Source organism: Ambystoma mexicanum, chromosome 9 (genome assembly GCF_040938575.1).
Source record: "Ambystoma mexicanum isolate Mex_15411 chromosome 9, UKY_AmexF1_1, whole genome shotgun sequence".
Classification (NCBI taxonomy): domain Eukaryota; kingdom Metazoa; phylum Chordata; class Amphibia; order Caudata; family Ambystomatidae; genus Ambystoma; species Ambystoma mexicanum.
Genome location: NC_090931.1, coordinates 748156250 through 748177729, shown reverse-complemented (window position 1 = coordinate 748177729; position 21480 = coordinate 748156250). Strand labels below are relative to the sequence as shown.

At 47.6% G+C, this 21480-nt stretch overlaps 1 protein-coding gene across 2 annotated transcripts in view; it reads right to left on the bottom strand.

Moving 5' to 3' along the window:
* Positions 1-21480, bottom strand: part of GLS (glutaminase) — a 1476479-nt gene that overhangs the window by 727612 nt on the left and 727387 nt on the right. For both annotated transcript variants that reach the window (XM_069615676.1, XM_069615675.1), the window contains exon 11: positions 5218-5268. In XM_069615676.1, the coding sequence (XP_069471777.1) occupies positions 5218-5268 (51 nt within the window). The remainder of the gene's footprint in view (positions 1-5217; positions 5269-21480) is intronic.

Genomic DNA, 21480 nt, shown 5'->3' with positions numbered 1-21480 from the left:
CTGCTTCTGGTGGCAGCAGCACCATAGGTGACACTGCATTAATGGCAGCATGCTCCGACACAGAAAACGGGGATGTCGAAGTAAGATCCATCCATGACCTGTCTCAATCCCCCTGTTTGTTCCATCCCGTACACCATGAGGAAACCACGCAGGGGCACCCACAAGACGACGAATGGCCATCCCCCACAAGCCCTGTGGCAAGGCAACATGAGGTGACCAGCCCCTCTGTGACACCACCGCAAATGGCCATGGCACAGCAGAGGCAACAGTCCCTCGACCAGGTGATCGTGCAACAGCAGCAACTGGCCACGCTCCTCAAGGACCATGCTGATGAATGTGGGGGTACTAAGGCAGCCATAGAAACATCCAACTGAGACACTTAGGGCAGAAATGGAGAGAAGCACCGAGAGCCTGAGAGTACAAATGGAGAGAAGCACCGAGAGCCTGAGGGGGGAACTGCATGCGACGTCCAAAGACTTATGTGCTGAACTTGCCGCTGTGCGCCGTGTGCTCACTGAGCTCTCACAAACCCTTAGGGACATGCATGGACGTGAGCAGGCAGAGACATCATCCGTTGCAAGTTCCGTCCAGGGCAGCCCCCAACGTAGATCAGGGAGGAACCTGCGCTCCACAGGCAGGGGTGCCCCTGATACCCGGAGAGGGGGCTTGCAATAGTGTCTGCCCACTGACAATGAGCATCTTCGGACGCTGGTGTTCGGGGGGGAGGTAGGAGGGTGGAGGGGGTGTGTTGGGCTCACTTGGGTGGCGGGTCGATGGGGTGTGTAACATAATTTCACATATGCTATAAACAATGCACGATCATCCAATGAGATGTGTGGACATTGATCTTTGTGTACAAGGCCTTTATAGGCGTACAGTCCATATTGTGCATGTTCCAGACACACACAGTGCCACAAGTCCCGTGTCCATGTATCAGCCACCAGGCGTGAGTGCTAGAAGCATGAATCTATGATAATCTGACGAATGTCACGGCCCTCCTGTGCCTCGCAGACTCCTTGAGGTGCTGCCACATCCCCACCCTCATCATGACCATCTTCAGGTGCTTGCAGTTCTGCGTCAGGGGGCATGGGCACATTTCTACGTACGCACATGTTGTGTAGCATGACACATGCCATGACCATCTTTGCTACCTTCTCATGGCGGTACAGGAGTGCCCCGCCAGACCTGCTGAGGCAGCGGAAACGAGTCTTCAGTAGGCCGAATGCCTGTTCTATGACTACACGGGTACGTGAGTGGGCATGGTTGTAGTCCTCCTCATGCTGGTTCTGTGGGTTCCGGAGTGGTGTAAGGAGCCATCTCTTCAGTGGATACCCGGCATCACCTGTATGTGGACAATAAAGGATGTTTGTGGAATGACATTGCTACGTACGCACCCCCCCCCTTCCTGCCAGGTCATTGCCGCATCACATACCCCACATTATCATGCATGAAATGAGACTCACTGAGTAGCCAGGATCTGTTCCCTGCGTGTCGCTCCATGTAGCGTGGTATTGTAGAGTTCCTCAAGACCATAGAATCATGGGTTGATCCAGGAAATCGGGCACAACAATGTGTAATGATCCTGTTGGAGTCACACACCATTTGTACATTAAGAGAATGAAATTGTTTTCGGTTGCGGTACTGGGCCTCCATGGCATGTGGGACGACCAGTTCCACATGGGTGCAGTCGATGGCACCAATGCAACCCGGTATGCCGCCAAGTGCATGGAATCCCACTTTTGTGTTCGTAATTTCCTGCTCCGAGCGTGGTAGAGAGATGTAGTCGTCTGCGTGCTTCAGGAGGGCATTGAGCACTTGCAATAGTGTCCGTGAGAACACTGGCTGTGAAATGCCATGCAACTGTCCGACTGTGTGCTGGTAGGTGCCTGTGGCCAGGAAGTGGAGTACAGACACCACCTTCAGTAGGGGTGGGATGGCGGTTGGGCTATCTATCATGCAGACAAGGTCAGCCTGTGTCATGTCCACAATGGCGGTTATGGTGTCCCGGTCCAAACGGTAGAGGGTGTGGATCTGCTCATCCGTGAGGTTGAACGGATGTGCTCGGAGGCGTGGGATTGCGGGCTGCCTGCGTGGTGGTAGTGGCTGTGCTGGCGGGCCTTGCTGGCCCTGCCTTGCCCTCCTCCTTCTCCTGCGTCTCCTCTGTGCGGCCGGTTGTTGTAGTAGTTGGTGTTCGTCTTCTTCTTGAAGTTGGAGTACTTGCAGTGCTATCAGGTCCCCCAGGGCCAACATCGCTAGTCCTGCCGGTAGCATTTTGGAGTGGGTGTGGTTGTGGGAGGGGGTTGGGTGTGCAATTTATGTGTTTTCAAGCTGTATTGCCTCCACCTGTGGTGATTCATTCCACCTGTGCAAGCTGCAATCCCCTTTGGGCGAGCACGTCCCGCACACAACGCTGCAATTCGACGCATGGCATCTTGCCATTACAATCATGTATTTCATCCCGATGGCAGTGAGATATTGGTTCATATGTTCATTCTGCTATGGTCCCATTGCTTCACATACTATCTTTGCAGTCGCGAACAAACTTGTGAAGGGTCAGTGGAATGTAGTACTCGATTAACGGTGGACCCTCATGCAGCACTGTACCGAGGTTCACCGACGGGCGGGGCGTCCCATTTGTGAGTGAAGCCAGTTGCCATTTTCACACATTGCCGCACTACATGGATGAATTTGTGATTTCAAGCGGTCACAGATGCCTTTTCGACGTGATGTTGCAAATGAGGAATTCGAAGGACAGCGCTTTCGGTTTTCAGCTAGCGGCGAGGAGACGCCCACAGGTCTGACTGCAAATATAACGTTCTATTGTTTAATGTCCTTGGGACAGGGGCCATGGCGAGAATGCAATGATTGATATGAATAGTATGGGATGCGCAATAGCGTAGTGGACGATAAGGCAGGACGTTCCCAAATATATGTTACTTCACAACACTGGAATTCCGGGCTGGAGCACAGTGGATTTTGCAGACTGCATTACGCACAGACTCAATGGAAATTTCACATGTTATGTGAGTAAATAATCAGGCGTTTTCATACCGGGATGAGGGAATGATGTATGGATGCATGGACAGATGATTTGATGGAGAGTTTGCCATGTACAGGGCTTTTTGGAATCTATCCACCTCCCCTGCGCTATGTGATGCAGAGCTGCCATAGTGGGACCATCGTCTATCTGCCCTTGTTGAACCCTCCCTGTCTCGACGCGCCTTCAAACACTTGTGTCTATGCACGTTACTAATCCCATCTAATGGATTCTGTCTTAACAGACGCATGCACACAAACACTCGTTTGTAATAGTGTTTTCACCTCGATTTTTGTAGTTGTGATTCGCAAGTGATTTTTGGGTGGGAATAATCCTTTTGAGTGGGCTAGCATGCATATGGCTGTAGATTTAGTGTGATCATTGAAGTGAGTAATACAAATCAAGTTCTGATGGCCATACTATTCTTTTTCATTTCATTTGGGTGACAGGTATCTCCTCCCCTTTTGCCGCTGCCATCTGTATGCCACTCCTGCAGATGGCTTTTACTCCCGACACCTGCTGCTTCGAGTTAATCAGTGGAGCACCATTACGATCTTATGGGACGATCGCCAATGGGCCACATGCCCTTACGCAGTACTAGTGGCTAGGAGCAACATTTCGACCTTTCAGCTGGACTAGTGCCTACCTAATGGGACGGCCCTGCGGTTCTAGGCGCTTCCATGTTGCCTTTTTGAACGTGAATGTAGCCCCTGTGTACCATGGAGGAACAGGGCGTCACACAAGCAGAAGCTGGTCATTTATTGCGGATGCAGCCCACAATACTGAAATGTATTTTGGAGTTCATGACCTAATGGCTGTATGGGCTTGGTGATTTTGTGGTGCATTAAATTTCTATTCTGATATTAACCGTGTAGCGTTATTCTTTGCAAGTAATGTAGCATATTCCTATTTGTGGAGCGGTGTATTGTGAGGAGATCTGCATTGGGTTCCGGCTTCTGAGTATAGTTGCGTGGTACTGTACTGGCCGCGTTTGCCTACGAAGCCCAGTAAGGTCAGGGATGGGGCCTGCCATTATGACTGTTTTAATGATGTCATGCTCAGGGGCGGGGGATTAGCTTTTGTGTAACAGATGCCGGTCAGCCAGGTGGATTGGTGGAATGATGTGATTATCAGACTATGGCTGGTCACAGGTGCCTGTGTTTGCGTGCGTTTCTTGGAGGGAGACTGAGGTCATGTCCATTGGAATAGCTTCTGTATTCGTGCCATTTGTGCCCTGCAGCTCCCATTGGCCCCTCTTGAGATGAGCCTGGCTGCTCTGTCACTCTGCCAACTTGTGTGGTAGATGCTTATGCTGATGGTTGGTTTGTTTACTGGCAGGAGTACAGGGCTGGTGCAGTCTCACTCAGGATACTGCTTTGAATGTTGCCTTACACTGGTGTCAGTCGATGGGGGGGCCTGTTTTTGTTTGTCTCATTTTTCTGCTCATGTTGCTGTACTTGAACCTTCACATGCCTGTGCTGCATCAGTGCGGCAATGGTGCCATGGCAAATATGGATGCCCACTCACAAGGCACATGGAGCCCCTGGATTCATTTGTTCGTTGCCATGCATGGGTGACTTGTACATTGCACTGGTTGCATTGTGTGACTTCATTGCACCTACGAGGAGTTGTGCAATGTGGCCAGGGAGTGGTGTACAGGCACTCAGTAGGGCCGTTTACGGTTGATTCGCGATGCCGTACTTCTCACCATGGAGGAATGGTACTTTCCGCCATGCTTGATGGCGTTAGGTACATGTCCGCTAGGGTCAGAATTCGCGTACCGTTGCGCCATGGTGGTAATTACGGTTTGGCATGGCGCGCGTGCGCGTACTTGGTGCAGTTAGCGTTGGCGTTCACTACGGTGTCGCTAATGGCATCGTACTTTACGGTGACGGGTCATAATCGCACCGAGCGCTATTCGATGGCGGTATTGCATTTCCGCCATCATTTTTCGATTTCCGCCAGGGTCGTAATGAGGGCCATTGTCTGGAAATGTTTTATGACAAGATTAATTTGCCATTTTATCATGTTCTGCAAAAGCCACTCATATCCTACATTCTGTTCTTTCTTACATAATATGGCTGGAAATTAAACAGGTAATGAAAGACAGTTTTTCATTGGATTGTTTTTTTAAATACTTTGCAGAAATATGGTACAGTATACATCTATTATTTTTGTACCTGAAAGTAGAAATCTAATGTTCCAACCATGTCTGTATTCTCCGGAAAACACTGAAAAACACAAAAGGTGGTTTTAGTCCATATTGTTTTGGTAACAAATGAAGCCATTTTAATAAATTATTCACACTGAAGTGGAGCTGCACAACTTGAACACTGTACAGTTGCAAATATGTATGTGAAATCATAAGTAAACTGTAACAAATATTACAGCATAACTTCATGAAAGAAAAGTCTTAAAATTAAGTAACAAACCAATTAATGAAAACATTCTTTGCAAATTTTTTCAGAAATGACTATGTTTTAGTTATTCTGTTCTCTGTGAAACAAATTGCAATGGATTATAAATATAATTGGAAATGTTATGAGTGTTTGACATTGTGTGTTGGTGCCATTGAACATTAACTGAATTAAGGTGTTTAAATAACACATCTAATGTGGCTTTGGTGACAAGTTGTAATGCTTGTTCGAAAATACGAGCTAAAACAATATGGTGCTGGTGTGCAGCCATTTTGGACATTCATCTCCCATCACCGTAGTGAAAGCCTATGTCTTTTCATGGTCTCAGCAGAGTAGTAAACCCGTATCCCGCAGCGAAGGCAAAGCAAGGTCGCATAAATATTATTGCTGAGTGGACTTACTGTGGAGAATAGTTATTGTACTGTCCGCTGAAGGACGAGACAGAGGGAGTCGGAGCGCTTGGCAGGTGCAGAGATAAGGGGACCTGGCAGAATGCGAGGAGAGGGAAGCTGGGTTTTTCCACTTCTGGCTGTTCATTTCTGCTCTTTGCCCCCTTCCACTTGTGACCTGCTCTTCGGCCAATGGCAATCATAACTAAGAAGGGCGGGGTCATGCCCCCATAAAGAGAAGAGGTTTTTCCTCAGTGAAGACAGTTAGAATCTGGACCCACAGGTGATGCAGTTCCGCTTAGAGGGAGGACACTCCGCTCCAGACCCTGTTATTGCGTGGGATCTCTTTGCCTACATGCTCTGGGACTAAGCAGTGTTGTACGGGCAAAGATGAAGGTGTCCTTCTGCTACATTAATAACAGTGATTAACTCTTTTTCTATGTTCCTATATAACTGACTATATGTGTATTTTGTGTTTGATGTATTCATATATATACAAGGTGTGAATAAAGGGCCAATAACGAGCCATTTATATGTCTTACCATACCTAATTGTCTAAGTGTGATTTTTTGCCTGTCTAAGTCCAATCACTCATTTTGCAGGGGCTGTGGAGCGGTAAGTCTAAGGCTCTCCCCACGTGGCCGCGCAAACGCAAAACACAAGTACAATTATAACAAGCTGCTGATTATTTTTTAATACATTTTATTTCTCATTCATTTTCGTATGGAGCCTTTTAGGTCTTAGATAACATGAGAATTTAAACAAATGTCTTAGTCCTCTGAGGATCCAATCCACCCATGGGTGTGCTAATAAATATATACTTTTATATTTCTGCTAAAATTCGCTGAAAAGAGTGCATGTCACCCATGGATCGCACATTCACTCTAAATCGTCTCTGATAGTAGCCCACCCAGCCTATCCAAAGGAATACAAATGAAGTCTAGGAGGACACATGATACACATTTGTGGACTGCACAATCTTTTAACTTCCCGTTGACTCCTGTCCTTTTTCATTAAAACAAAGTATAATTAACCTTTACATAAAAAAGGAACATGTACACATTATTGACCTTATATCTAGGTATCAGGCTACAAATACTTAACTTTACTAATATGTCTATCCAATTCCTCAACCTTGTGTTACCAACAACATTCACCTTTATGCACATCTTACTCTCTGACTAGGCCGCTTATTGCTCTGGCTTGGCAGTCCCAGAATGTGTTTCTGGAAATTACCTACAGTACTAGAAATATCCTCAGGTGATTAAACATACATATTTCACAGGATTGGCCATGCATGCTCACAAGCCCATCATGCATCTTATGTTACACCATTTTTATCTTATACTTCTCTAAAGCTACCTTGGCTACATAATCTGTATTTTATCACAACAAATACATCTTTGTGTCACCTTTCTAAATAATCGAGTACATTTCCGTTTCAATAACACACATCATTAATAAGAATACCAAACAAACACTCTTCCCCTGCTGAATCCAATCACTCAGTCTGCAACCTCTTTCAATGCCTTCACACTTACACTTTTTTACGTTCTTTCTTGTTTCCCCAGTTGGGGGCAGAATCTGCCATTTTATGGGCATGGATGGGAGTTCTGAAACATATTGCAGTGGCAATTTATTGCAATACAAAAGCATATTAACATTGTACGTCTGTGTGTGATTTTACCACATCACACACGTTTTATTTTTATTTTGCCCCAACAATAATCGTTTTAAATCAAAGTGGGCACTACAAATATCTCTTTCTGTCCCATATGTTCCTTGTTCACAAGACATTGTGCCTCATAAATATGGTGGTGTGGGTAAAAATGGTGGCAATGCAGTGGTAGTTCCGTTACCGCCGATTGCTGCACCACCAAACTACAAATTTGGTGATAAAGTCGAGGATTTACATCCAGCGAAAAGCTGCATGTAAATCCTCCACCTTATTGCCAAAACTCGGCAGAATTACAGCTGGTGCCACAACATTTGTACAAAAGAAAATTGGGAAAAAAAGCAAACAAGAAGTCAGGTATAATGCACATAATTATATAGAATGCATAAATGATGGGTGCCCACCAATATCCCCATTATAAAACCACAACACATCTCAGTATATTCTTTCTTTCCCTTAAAGAAAGGGAATGCTCCTTAAATCCCAGTCAACATGGTTAAGAAACAATGAGACAAGGTAAGGAATCCATATTTCCCCTATTCTGCACTCTCGGGATAGTAAGGTCCAGTTATATAAATGAATGCATCATGTAAAAATTTAAAACTTGTTAAATCTCTATCTTGGTATTACTATTGTTTTTTTTTGCGAAAATAATTGGGAGCCCCAGTGATCTATTCTAGTTTCAGGTTATTTTAAACATTTTACAGATGGAACTCTGTAAGCTTGCGTGACTGTAAGACTGTTGTCCGCAACTAGCCTATTTCTGGTAAAAAGTGGAATAGAGGATGACCTGGTAAACCAGAAACCAGATACATTCTATAATAAAGAGGCAAGATGGCAGGTGTACTGCAAGACTAAGAGTATGGTTGCAGTGCCTTCCAGAATTGAAAATAGGGGAGAGATGTGGTTTGATGAACTGGGCCAATAGCCCTGGAGCACACTAGATTCCCAAATTCTTCTGTGATATTTGTTTGTATTGTGTGTGTGTGTGACAGCAAGGGGGGCTTGGGCTTTGGTGATCATCGCACTAACACACTTAATGAAGCAAAGCCTTGTCAGGAGATTGAAATGCTGGGGGCAACCAAATGGGCCTCCATATTGAATTACCCGATTTATGTGACTCCACCTAATTTGATCAGAGTGAAGTCTTTACATGGCTATCATCTCGAGCCAGTTGATGAGTTTCAGCTGTTCCTGTATTGACCATACTCCATGGACACTGTGCTAATCCAGTATAGCTCCCCCATCACTCTAGGGACGAGTCCGTGGTAATGGTGACCTCTGGGGAAGTCTGCCTGAAAAGGTCTGCCTCTAATAGGTTGGTCTCTGCATTCCACCAATCTTAAGTATGGGTGCAGGTGTTGTGGTATGCAGACTAGAGCTGCCTGGGTACCCGTCTTCTGATTCGAAGAGGCTGAGAAATGCAGCTGCAGCCTCCTCATTTTGAGGCTTGTGTGTGGCACAGCAAAGAGATAAGCCGCCATTATTTCAAGCAGGTACTGGTACCAACATTCTGAGTTCACTGGTATGCTGAGGAAATGCCTGGTGGCCTTCCTGATTGCTGTGACATTGTCTGCCGAGGGGAAGATCCTCTCCACCCATGTATCCCAAATTAGGCCTAGGAATGTGAAGGACTGAGTGGGGAGTATCTGTGACTTCTTGAGGTTGACAGAGAACCCCAGATCGTATAGCATGTGCATAAGTGCTGAAGCTGTGCACTGTTCATCCCCGGGAGATTCCGCTTGGACTAGCCAGTTGTCAAGGTATGGATAAAGGTGGTGGCCCTCTGCCCTGAGCAGGGCCGCTACCAAGTTCATTAATCTTGTAAAGACCCATCGGCCGAAATGAGGCCAAATGGGAGCATTTTGTATTGAAAATGAAAGCCCACGATCCTGAACCTTAGGAAGGAAACAATGGGGCTTCCAAATAGGGGCGTGCAGGTAAGCATCCTTAAGATCCAGGGAAAACATCCAGTCTCCCCCACACAGATCTCTGCGATGAGTGCTGGAGTAACCATCTTGAACTTTTGAAGGGGTAGGGAAAGGTTCAAGGAAGAGAGGTCTAGAACAACTCTCAGGCCAGCCTGGTTCTTTTACTGAATGGCGAATGTCCGGGAATAGAAGCCCATGCCTCGCCTTGAAGCTGGAACCTCCTCCACCGCCTGACTTGCGATAAGTGAACGGATTTCCGTCAAAAGAGTTGCCGTCCCAATATGTGGGAGTGGAGGGGAAGAAAGAGGAAATGGTGGAATTGGCAGACGGAAGCCCGTGGAAACTACTGAGAGGATCCATGGGTCTGCAAACCTTTCCCACCAGGAGTGGATGTGAAGGGCAAGCCTGGCCCCCACCGGAGACTTGTCGATCTGGATGGCATAGTGACAGTTTTTACCCTCTGAGGCTGGTGCCTGGGAGGGGGACTGGAAAAATCCCTTGTGGGAGGATTTGTGCTGCTTGCGCCTGTGCTGGCTAGGAGACCGGTCGGGCTGTCTCGTGCGTTGCTCCTGAAAACCCCTGAAGCCAACAAAGGACCGGGGTCTGTCCGAGCGTTGGTGACTTTGCCATAGGCCGATTTTGTAAGGATTGACAAGGAGTTAGCTGTTTGCGAGCTATTTATTTTCTTGTCAAGTTCATCGTCCGTGGTTCAGTGAAACATGTCCCCCCCACCTCAACTGGCAGGTCGAGAATGCGGCTCCTGCATATTGGGGTTAAACTTGGTCACCTTCAGCCAAGCTGCCCACCTCATCAGTGGCGATACAGATAGCTCTACCCGCGGTGTCGATGTGCCCTACTGTAGACTCCATGATATCCTGGGGCACGATTTTGGCCTCTGCCAACTCAGCCTTGAATCGCGCCTGACTATGCGTGGGGAGCTCTGGGAGGAAGTTCGCAATCTCCCTCCAAAGCTTTTAAATTCACTGCTGCCAACATGGCGTTAGCGTTGGCCTGGCGCAGGTGGAGCGTGGCATTAGAGTAAATCTTTTTCACATAGGACTCCAACTGCTTTTCCTCCTTCCCTAGGCGTGCTGAGGTGGGTGCAGATGAAGAAGACTGCGGTTTGGAATAAAGGGAGGCCGCAGCTATAACAGAGGAATGCGGTTGTGGGTGAACCAATAGTACGAGGGAGTCCCCCTCTGCCTGCCTATACGTGGCATCCAGGCGTTTATTGATAGGGTTTGTGGAGTGCGGCTTTACCCATCCCTTCTTGGCCCGGGATTCTACATCCTTTTGCAGAGGGATGCCAGTCGTTGAGGTAGGACGGATGGTCAGCACCTCAGCCAGGGACTCAGACTCAGGTTGTTCCAATTTGTGGCTAGGGATGCCCAGGTATTCTGCCACACCCGCCAGCCTCTTGTGGAAAGCCATAGAGGGTGACACAGACGAGGATCAGGATACTCCCTAGTCAGCTGTGTCCTGAAAGTCAGGAGCTGTCGAAGTGCTGGGTGCGGGCAGCTGTGGTGTGCTGAGTGGCAGTGCTGGGGACTGCTGAGAGGGCTGTGCCCGAGGCAGAGCCACCGTGACTGGTGTGAACACGGGAACCAACGACTGAACCAGCACTGGGGTCTGGACCTCAGTCAGAGCCTGAGGTGGTACCGGAAGAAGCATGTCTTTGATAACCCTCCCCTTAGGATGTTGCCCATCTGCAGTGATGTCATGTGGGTAAAGAACTTTGCGAATAACCTATACTTGCATGCAGGTGAAAGGCCGGGGTGCGGAGGGGACAGGCCCTGTGGCTGTTGAGGTCTTGCCCTTGTCGCACCAAGTTGGGGAATGCATACCGTCCCTGTGATGTGGTCGGGTATGAAGAGGACCAGGCAACTGAAGTTGGCCAGTCACATCTAGACGTGTGTTTCCATGCCTGCTCTCCAGAAGGAGGAGGATCCGGGTGAGTCGCCATCTTGTCCTACCCCACTGCGTGATGCCTGATGAGCTGGGCCCAGTCTCCATCTGCACGCTTAAAAGCGAAGGTTCAGACCTTCCCTGCACCTCAGATAGAGACCTGGGAGGTAGAGTGCCCTCAGCCATGGTGCCGGTAGTGCAACTGCTGCGTATACGTGCCCCCTCGGGCGTGAGTCCGGTGTTATAGCAAAGCCCCTCTGAGAGGTCCCCGGTACCAGTGCTTTGTGGGTCCTCAGAGGTGGGAACGGAAGGATCTTGCGACCCCTCGGCCTGTTGGCCGGTAGCTCTAGGAGCCCCGGTCCACTTGCTGGTCTTAAGAGGACCTGGAAGGGCCCTGCCACTTGGGCGCTTCCCTGGGAAGGAGTCACCCTTGCGGGGTGCAGAGGAAAAGAGGGCACCTACCTTGGGCCTGGTCTTCCCCCTGACGTATGTCTTGATGTCCTCTGGAAGTGATCTTTCGGACAGCTCCCTCCACCTTGCCAAACGATTATTCAGAGCTTGTGGTGTCAATGCGTTGCACGCAGAACAGCTCCCAGCCGTGGTCGGGGCAAAGGCACCGGAAGGCAGAGCGCATGGGGATAAGACCTGGGGAAGGAACCCTCGCAGGCCGGCCACCTGCTGAAACCCACCGTCCACGACATGCACTGGGGAGGTGCGTGGCACCAAAGGACAGAGTATGATCTCTGACATTTACTACAAGAAAAAAGAAGAAGAGAAAGGAAATTCTTCTGGGGAAGAGCACATGGAATTACAAGGCCGGAGGCCTAACCCAGGAGCGCTGATGAAAGTGGTCCGTTCCCGTCGATGTGGGAGAGAGGACTGAGGAGTGACGACAGTGGGCAGAGTCAGGGGAGCGCATGCTCCCAGGGCCACATCCCAGCGTGCATCCACATTTACGAGGGGAAGACAATGTTTTCTGGTGAAAAAGGTTCTGTTTACCGTCCCTAGCGAGGGACACCCATACAGAATGGAGGAAAGGGGACAGGATGTAGGAGTACGTTCTAGCACTTATTCTTTGCTAATCCCAACTATCTGGGAATGTCGTAGTAGAACTACCTACCAGGGCACCATTTAGCAGAACTGCCAACCGAGGACGTCCCTAGCACCTATTCAGTAATAACATGTGCTTTGGGCCAGATCTGCCTGTCACCACCGGCCAGTCTTCGCCAAAACAATCTGACCCAACATAAACAGGGAGATACCACCCCATTGGCAGGCACTGGAAGCTCAACAGGAACAAGGTCCCCCTTGAAAACACACAAGACACTCAAATACACCACTATGCTAACTCTTGCCTCTGCACCAACAAATAATTTGGCCGAGCTGCACATATACTCACACACATCCAGGTTCACCTCAACCGTCTTTAGAACGCAGCTATACCCCTCGAAATCGGCCTTGCTGCACACATAACGTCATTCTCAAACACCAGCGCTGCAACAATGCAACTACCAAGTCCATTGGTCTTGCTGCACACATTGTACTGATCTTACACAACCACTGAATCACACATACCGAGTGCACCCAAGGCCATTTTACTACATTACTCTCTCTACTGACCTGGACTGCGGTCCCTGAGGGAGTTCAACCCACAGCGCTTTGGAATCATGCCAGTGGTAAAATGCACTATACAAATGCCGAATAACATAACATAACAATATCACTACACATGTAACATCTTCTGGTTCTAACAAACTTAAGTCCTACAAACAAATGAAACAAAATAACCTTGGAAAGGGTAAAAACATTATGGGCTTCCATTCCCATAACTCCAATGGTACTGGGACGAGGAAGAGGAGTTAATGTGGAACAGGCACAACCCTAAGCTAAAGACAGAGGCTAGTTGTTACCAAGATCATCAGCTGTGTGGGAGAATTCAAAATAGTGTGACTTACTGTGCAGAGGAGTGTGGCAGGAGAGGAGGAGGTGGTCGCAGTCTGAAGGAAGAAGCAGAAAGTCACAGAGGACGCAGAGCGGGAAACGGGCTCCAAGGCAGAATCACAGAGGCAAGCTGTACTGAAGGAGGACGATGCTCACGGGCACCTGCCTGGAGGCGTTACATGCTTGAGGAAAGAGACTCCGGTAGAAGTCAACTGCTGCAGGACCCGACAAGTCGCGGTCTTGTGGAACGGCAAAGGTTCCACTGGTGGAGGCGTGAGAGCATGATGCTGGAGCCAAGAGAGTCTCTGTTTACCTGGGGCAATCGGCCCGGTAATGGTTCTTTGTGGCAGACACATGTTAAGCCGGTCAGTCAACCACAAGGAGTTGGGGTCCTCGGGACGTGTGGTAAAGTTGACAGACACTGGGAGGCAATCTAAACCTCGACCAAGCAGAACAGAAGGGCAGAAAGGGTACTCTTATGTCAACACTGGTGGCAAGCATTATGCTTCTCTTACTTTATTAACCTTTTAACATAACTAACTCAGCAGCAAGATTTTAGCCAAGCAAACTGCTCAAAAGGTCCTTAAACTTGCTTGGAAGCTGAAATCTCCTCAAAACAGCGAACACTTGTGACAAATCCACTGAGATATAACTGGAACCGTAACTGGACTCCATTTCCCGGGAGCCCCTGCCAGTCTGAAACTGAAGTCACTGAAACACGTGACCCTCCTTAACCAATCCCTGTCAAACTAGTCCCTCAAAATCCTGGAAACCCTTTGCTGCTTCCTCTTTCTTTGCTGCTCATAGCAAAATAAGTACATTTTATTTCTCTATCTCGTTGTTTGATGCTAGTGAACTACACTGTTAATTGTGAAGTACACTGTTAATTGTGAAGGACATTATAAATTGCTTGAGTGCGTCATTTTGCAGAGCTTTGTCCTCTCACTTTCGTCGAGTGAGTCCATTCTGAGCTTATCATTTTGAAACGCTTTGTGTTGTGCTTACTGCGTGTAAACGTGTGGTGAGGGGTGCAGGCAGCCCGCTCGCAGGCCAGCAGGGGGTTGGTCTCTCTTGGCGTTTGGTGAACTAGGGCCACCCCTGGCTTCCATGGCATATCTGGCAGGCTTCTCGTAGAGGCGCTCGCCCACGCTGGAGAATCCAACCCACTAGGGCAACCTACCCAGCAAGGCTTCAGGGCGGCCGTCAACCCGCTCCTGGCAGGGGGCATTTCAAGGCCACCTGCTCGCTGTTGCAGGTCCTATTCTTTTCCAGTCCCTTCCCCATTGTGCAATGACTTGCTTTCTCTCTCTAGTGTTCAGAGAGAGAGAGAGGAGTGATAATCCATGCAACCGGTGACAGAGCTGGAGAGCCAGTCAACATTGTGCCAAAGCGGGATTAGCACGGAACGCACAGCGCAGAACGGAGGACTCTGGGGTACTAAAGCAGTTTAAGGCAATAATAATAAATTTTAAAAAATATACAATATAATAAAAGGCCAGATGTATGTTTGTCTGATGCAGTCATGCGCAGTTGAGACTGCCTGCTTCGCCTGTTGTCACCGCTAGCGGGAACTGTTGCCTGAGAAATATGTAAGGCTGAACATTTCTCGCCTCACGCACTTTGGCTCATGTACACAGGCTTTCACAATTTATATATATATATCACTAACAACAACATTGTTACAAGGACGTTATGGTTAAGTTGTGCTACTAAAAACCTTTCGCCTTTACTGAAGAAACAAAAAACAACCCTACAGCAACGTTATGGTTAAAGTTCTCTACTACAAACCTATGAAAGTCAATAGAAAACGGTTGCTACAGGGACATTATGATTACAGGTAAAACCTAAAAACCCCAGAAATTCGCAAGTTTTGGTACGGTACGCAACCATAACTCATGCTACAACTGTGCACTGCAAGGACTAACACCCATGACATCAAAGATGACATCACAAATGTCATCTTTCCACGTCATACTGGAGTAGATCGAGCACAAATCAATCACCCACTATGAAAACTTTGTGTTTCGCCATCTATGCCCGCCTCACTACACACAGTAATGAAACAAAATATGAGCGCCTTTTCCTGTGACGCACACTCTAACCACCTCATTGGACAATTGGAACAATCAGCATGTTCAAAAGCACAGCATATACCACGTGCACCTTGCAAATTACCGTTTATGCTGCGCCCGAGCAATTCATGAGCAGTCCTTCTTCCCTTTCCACTATCCTCTTCCCACCACGCCCTTATTAGATATTTGTAAGTACTCCCACACGCATCCAGCAATGCCCTCCAAGACTTCAGCATCTTACAATGTCAGTTCTCCACAACACTTCATATGTACCGTTACAACATCAGGCTGCACGTGTGCTGTTATTGGAAAGCACGTATAGTGGAAAGTGCAGTAAACATTTCAGGAGTTATACATGATTATTCACTCACATAAGCACCCATCACCACAAAACAAACGTATGAACATTATTTGGAAGTATGTGCACAACTGTGTTATAAGTGCCTGTGCACATGATATCTGCTTGTAAGCGTCCACTACATCTTTAAAAAGCATACTGATGTTCCTCCCATCTGCCACCATGAAGTGGCAATTTGTTGGTATGTGCTTCCAACGTGTTCATTTACCCATATCATACACTACATTAGCGAAACAGTAACTCTGTTGTTTCCCTCCCACAATCGTACCAAATGTGTTCCCCACTAACCCACCTACTACATAACTCGTAGAAAGAAGGCACTAAATGCACCACTGAATGTATTTTAGCAACCTACTGGCACTTTCCAAAAGGCCAGTGTCTGCATGTGTGTGGTGCTGTGTACACTGCACTGTTGCCATAGGCTCTTTTTAAATGTGCCCACCTCCATTTTCGGTCCTCAGCAACTCATCCATAAAAGAGTGCGCAATTTGTCCTTCGCCTGCACGGCAGGGATCCCATCTCTGCTGTACCAAAATGTGTGCAGTAGCTCCCAGTGACTGCGAACAATAAAATAAAAGGCCTGTGCATTATGCAGAATGACATCTGGTCCCTGGGACCTGAACACCTTCCACTCTCACTTCCTAAATATCTGCTTACTCCAGCTTTTCCCTCTTCAGCCTCCTACTACGTCTGGGTCAGTTGCTTGTACAAGCAACCAGATGGTGGTACATGTGTTTGTCCTGCTGCGGCCTCCGTATACAACATGCTCTCTGTCTCCCTGGACCTTGAGGATAAGGATGGTAGGCTTTGAAAGCACTTGAAAACCTTTCAATGTACTTCTTTTTCCCCCTCCTCTCCCCTGCTCACTTCCTGGCTAAAAAGTATTCTGCATTGGTTTCTTACCCATCCTATAATCTGTGTCCCATGCCACCTCCCTCCCTACAGTTGCACCCCTGCACTAGCTTTCTGCCAAACCTTGCACTTGCGGACTACTTTCTAGAACCCCAACAGTGCAGCCACCACTTTATGTCGACACTTATCCTTTCACATGTCAGCACCGGCAGTAGCTGCATGTATTTCTATTTCTTATTGTTACCATATACTGCATTTTGCCCTCCACTTCCCATTCGCTTGTGCACTGTGAATGTCAGCTGGCCTACAGGAATCAATGTCTCTGTGTGGCCTCGTTCTGCGTCCCTTTCTCCAGCGCGCCGTCACACACTTGTACGTAAGCGCAATACAAAAGGCAGACAGTACCATAGCACATCATATGATATGATGCATACACTGCATGCATAACAACATGTACCTTTTACACTCCACAATATGGTATTCCCATTGTAATACATGTACTACAAATGTCGGAAAAGTGATCCCACAAAAGCAGCAGAGAATGTAGCAACGTTAAGCAAGTGTGTGCAGTGCATGTATACAAACAGAGTGCATGCCCCTTAGCGTGCACACTTTCACCATAGCCACCTACATTTATCTGTACAAACAAACCTTCTCTCAGTCTTTGAGTACACAACACAACCAATAATCACATGGCCCAATTGCTTTGCCTTCACATGGCAATCCTATAGCTGCCATCCTAAAAACAACTGGATATGCCACGTCTAATCCTCAAAGTACAACGGATTGCGCAGCATTACTGTACTAGACACTGGAGAGGGAGGGGGTTGACAGGCTGTTGGGGGTGGTTGGGGGGAATTAAATAAATGGGTGGGGATTGTGTCTTCAGGATGATGTCTAAAACACTTTTTTTTCCTTTTTGTTGTGTTTTTGTTATATATATGGGTTAATATTTTTTTTTCTGGTTTTTCTCTCTTTTGCTTCTCCTCCTCAATTTTTCTCCACTGACGATAAACCGGTATTTTACTTTTCTACAGGATTCTCTGGAACGGTTCGTGCACAGTGGCAAACACAACCGCATTGACAATGGAAGTCAAAAAAATGCCATTTCACTGGAAACTCTTGCTGGTTATTAATGCTTCCATAGTCCGTGCAGAACATCCCAACACTGGACATAAAATCGCACATGCTTCTGTTTATCCAACGTCTCTCAACCTCTAGCTGTGGACAACTCACACCGGCATGCTCCCTTTGTCCTCTTGGTGTCATCGATGAGAAAATCACCTTTGCAGTAGGAAATATCTGCATCACAGCTCTCATCAACTTCTTTAAATAAGCGAGCAAACAAACACGACATGTGCCCCAAATGTAGTGCTCCAAAATGCACGACCACCACAGTACCAACAGAGGCCACATATTTGCAAAGGAGATCCATGCAGCCGAAACCCCACTCATAAGCTATATCCCAAAAAGCCTTCACCCCTTCCAACTGAAAGTCAGTATCAAAGCCTCTTTCCATGGCACACCTGTGCAGATCGTGCACAAAGCTATCAGCGGCTATAAGCACTCACCGTCTCTCCATGTCTGCCAACCTCAGTACACCTACCTTTCGGTAAATATGTCACCGCCCCTTCAGGTAAACCACATCCTCCAATCCTCATTGGCAAATCCCCACAATTCCATTTGCGAAAGCTCCATGCTCATAAAGCCATGATGTGGCACATGCACTTTCCCAGCTACAGCTAGGGCCATGCCTCAGTAAAGCACACACAATACTTCTTCCCTTTGCTCTTGAATTTTCCAAGAAACCTATGATGTGGCACATGCGCTTTCCCAATTACAGCTAGGGCCACACCACAGCAAAGCAGACAATACTTCTTTCTTTAGCACTCCATTTCTCCAACAGTCCCTTACTGGCGCCTATTAACAGCTATCAAATTTTCAAAAACGCCTGCACCAATCACATACTGAAACTCTGCATTGCACACTATCAGTTCTGTACACAACTCCATATTTCCCCTTTAACACTCTGAGAACACGTTCCCTTTGCTTCCAAAGCCCCTACACCAGAAATTTTTCCTACAGGATGCCCTATTTCAGCATCCACAATGATCTTGCGGCGCACCCAGCACACCTTTCTCCATGCGCATAACACTCCACCCTTGCCGACACCCACAACTACACTGTAAATGCATGCATACAACCATGTAGGCAGCTAACATTGTGCACAAACGTAACATACATAGCGGCACTTCAGCCCAAATCCCTCACACCATAAAGCACCCATTGACGAAAGCAGGTCGCACTTAACACCATCCACAAATATACCATAGCCTCCATCACCCCTACCCAATGCCATTCACAAAGTATTTTTTCACTACAAAACTGACCGCAACATTGTCACAACATTGGCCCTACCTCAACAATTCTGCACACATAGTTAACAACCCATAGAAGCTGCACTTCAACCATACCCTGTGCCATACTGCCAGTATGCACACACTGCACCCAGTGAGCACACTGCGTGACTTTACATTGCACCATCTCCAATCACACATCCAAAACGTTACCATTTCTACCAGCCAGCTCACCTGTGGAACCAAACTTACACACCTGCCAGCTCATTTGTACTGTTCTATGGAGTCTGCAACGTCTACCAGATGCACAGTCAACATTGCATTAGTGGCGTGGGTTTCCTTAAGTCGCTATGAGCAGAATCCACAAACATACCACATCCTCCACCATCCCTACCCAGACCCATTCCCAAACTATTGTGTCACTACCAACTTAACCACAACTGTTTCACAACATTGGCCCTAGTGCAACAATTCAGCACACAACATAGTTACCAAGCACAATTAAGGTGCACTTCTACCATATCCTCTTCCATAGTAACAGTACACAAACATAGCATCCAATTCCCATACTGCAACCCTTTTCACATCACCATCTCCTACTACACATCAAAAACGTTACCATGTTGTAACAGTGTCCTCACCAGCAAAACCAAACATGCAGGCATGGCAGCTCACTTGTTCTGCTCTATTGCGTCTAAAATGTGTTCCACACCCATTCCTTACGGGTCACCACCCTCTACCTGCTGTAGATTCCAAAATGCATTACTACTGTGTCTGTCCTAAAGTCCTAGCCTCTTCAGTGCATGGCCTATGGCCTATGGCCTTTGGCCATACACCCAACACAGCCTCCACCACTGATACCCAGACCCATTCACAAACTATTGTGTCACTACCAACCTAACCACAACTTTTTCACAATACTGGCCCTAGTGCAACAATTCAGCATACAACATAGTTACCAAGCACAATGAAGGTGCACTTTTACCATATCCTCCTCCATACTAACAGTATGCAAACCCAGCACCCAGTTCCCACACTGCATCACTTTTCACATCACCATCTCCAACTACCCATCAAAACCTTTACCATGTTGTAACAGTATCCTCAACAGCAAAACCAAATATGCAGGCATGGCAGCTCACTTGTTCTGCTCTATAGCATCTCAAATGTGCCACCCTTTACCTGCTGCAGATTGCAAAATGCATTACTACTGTGTCAGTCCTAAAGTCCTAGCCTCTTGAGTGAATGGCCTACAGCCTTCGGCCATGCACCCAACAGTCTAGGCCTTCAACAGTCTCACTTCTACATAATGGCACCATCCATTCACCAGCCTGTAACTGCTGCAGAGTCCGGAATACAATTTTGCCATGTGTGTCCTACAGTCCTAGCCTCTTGAGTGCATTGCCTACGGCCTTCGCCATGCACCCAACAGTGTAGACCTTCACGACTGTCACTGCTACATAATTGCACCATCCATTTCACCATGTGACCAACTTCGCCTATCCACATACACAGCACTACCACCCAACCTGCGCACCGCCGTGTACCGATACAGCAACAAATGGCACCACTTACCATATTGCAGAAACAAATCACTGTCTCCTGCACCCCGGTGCACTTTCATTCATACACTATGGCCGTCCCCACTTCCATTCCCAAACTATACTGCCACCGGCAAAGTAGCCACATTCGGGTCACAACACTACCATGCAGCCAATATTGTAATCCTTCCACAGACCCAATGCACGTCCTTAACTCATGCATGCCACCATGTGCCCAACTACTGCATTAGATCCACATAGTACAGCCACCTGCGCTCCCACCCAAGCTATGTCATGTGCAAATTCTTCTCCTTCTAAAAATGACCTGCCACCGCTCACCACGGAAAGAGGTGGCCGCAAACAGGTGGCGCCACACTCTATGGGGCCGTTGCGGCACCTGCCTCCAAACACCACAAAAAAGTACTTGCCTGCGTTGGTACCCGCAACTTCGCGCAGTACGCGCAAACACTACAGGCACTCCTCCGTCTTCTTCCACCTACACACATATTTCACATGGAACAAGTTACTTACCTGTAACTGTTGTTCTCCAGCATGGGTCTGGCATGGATTCACATGCTCATGAATATTCCCCGTCGTCAGGCCGGGAATCCTCGGTAAAGAAAAAATCAGTATCAGTTTCGTTTCTGATCTGTCTTTCTCAGTAGTAACCAATCACTGCTCTCTGGGTCATACTGCCCCCAGCCAATGACTGCCTTCTCCCTAAGCCCCGCCTCTGGCAGCCATCTTCAGATTTGGTAGCACCCAAAGTGGCAGTATGACCAAGTGAAGAGCCGCAGAGGGGTAGGAGGGAGGGTTCGCATGTGAATCCATGCCAGACCCATGCTGGAGAACAACAGTTACAGGTAAGTAACTTGTTCCTTCTCCAGCATGGGGTCTGGCATGGATTCACATGCTCATGAATATAAGAATACATAGCAGTACACACAAGCACAACCAACGGGAGGTGGAAAAAAGGCTCAACATTAAGCATTACATCAAAACTCA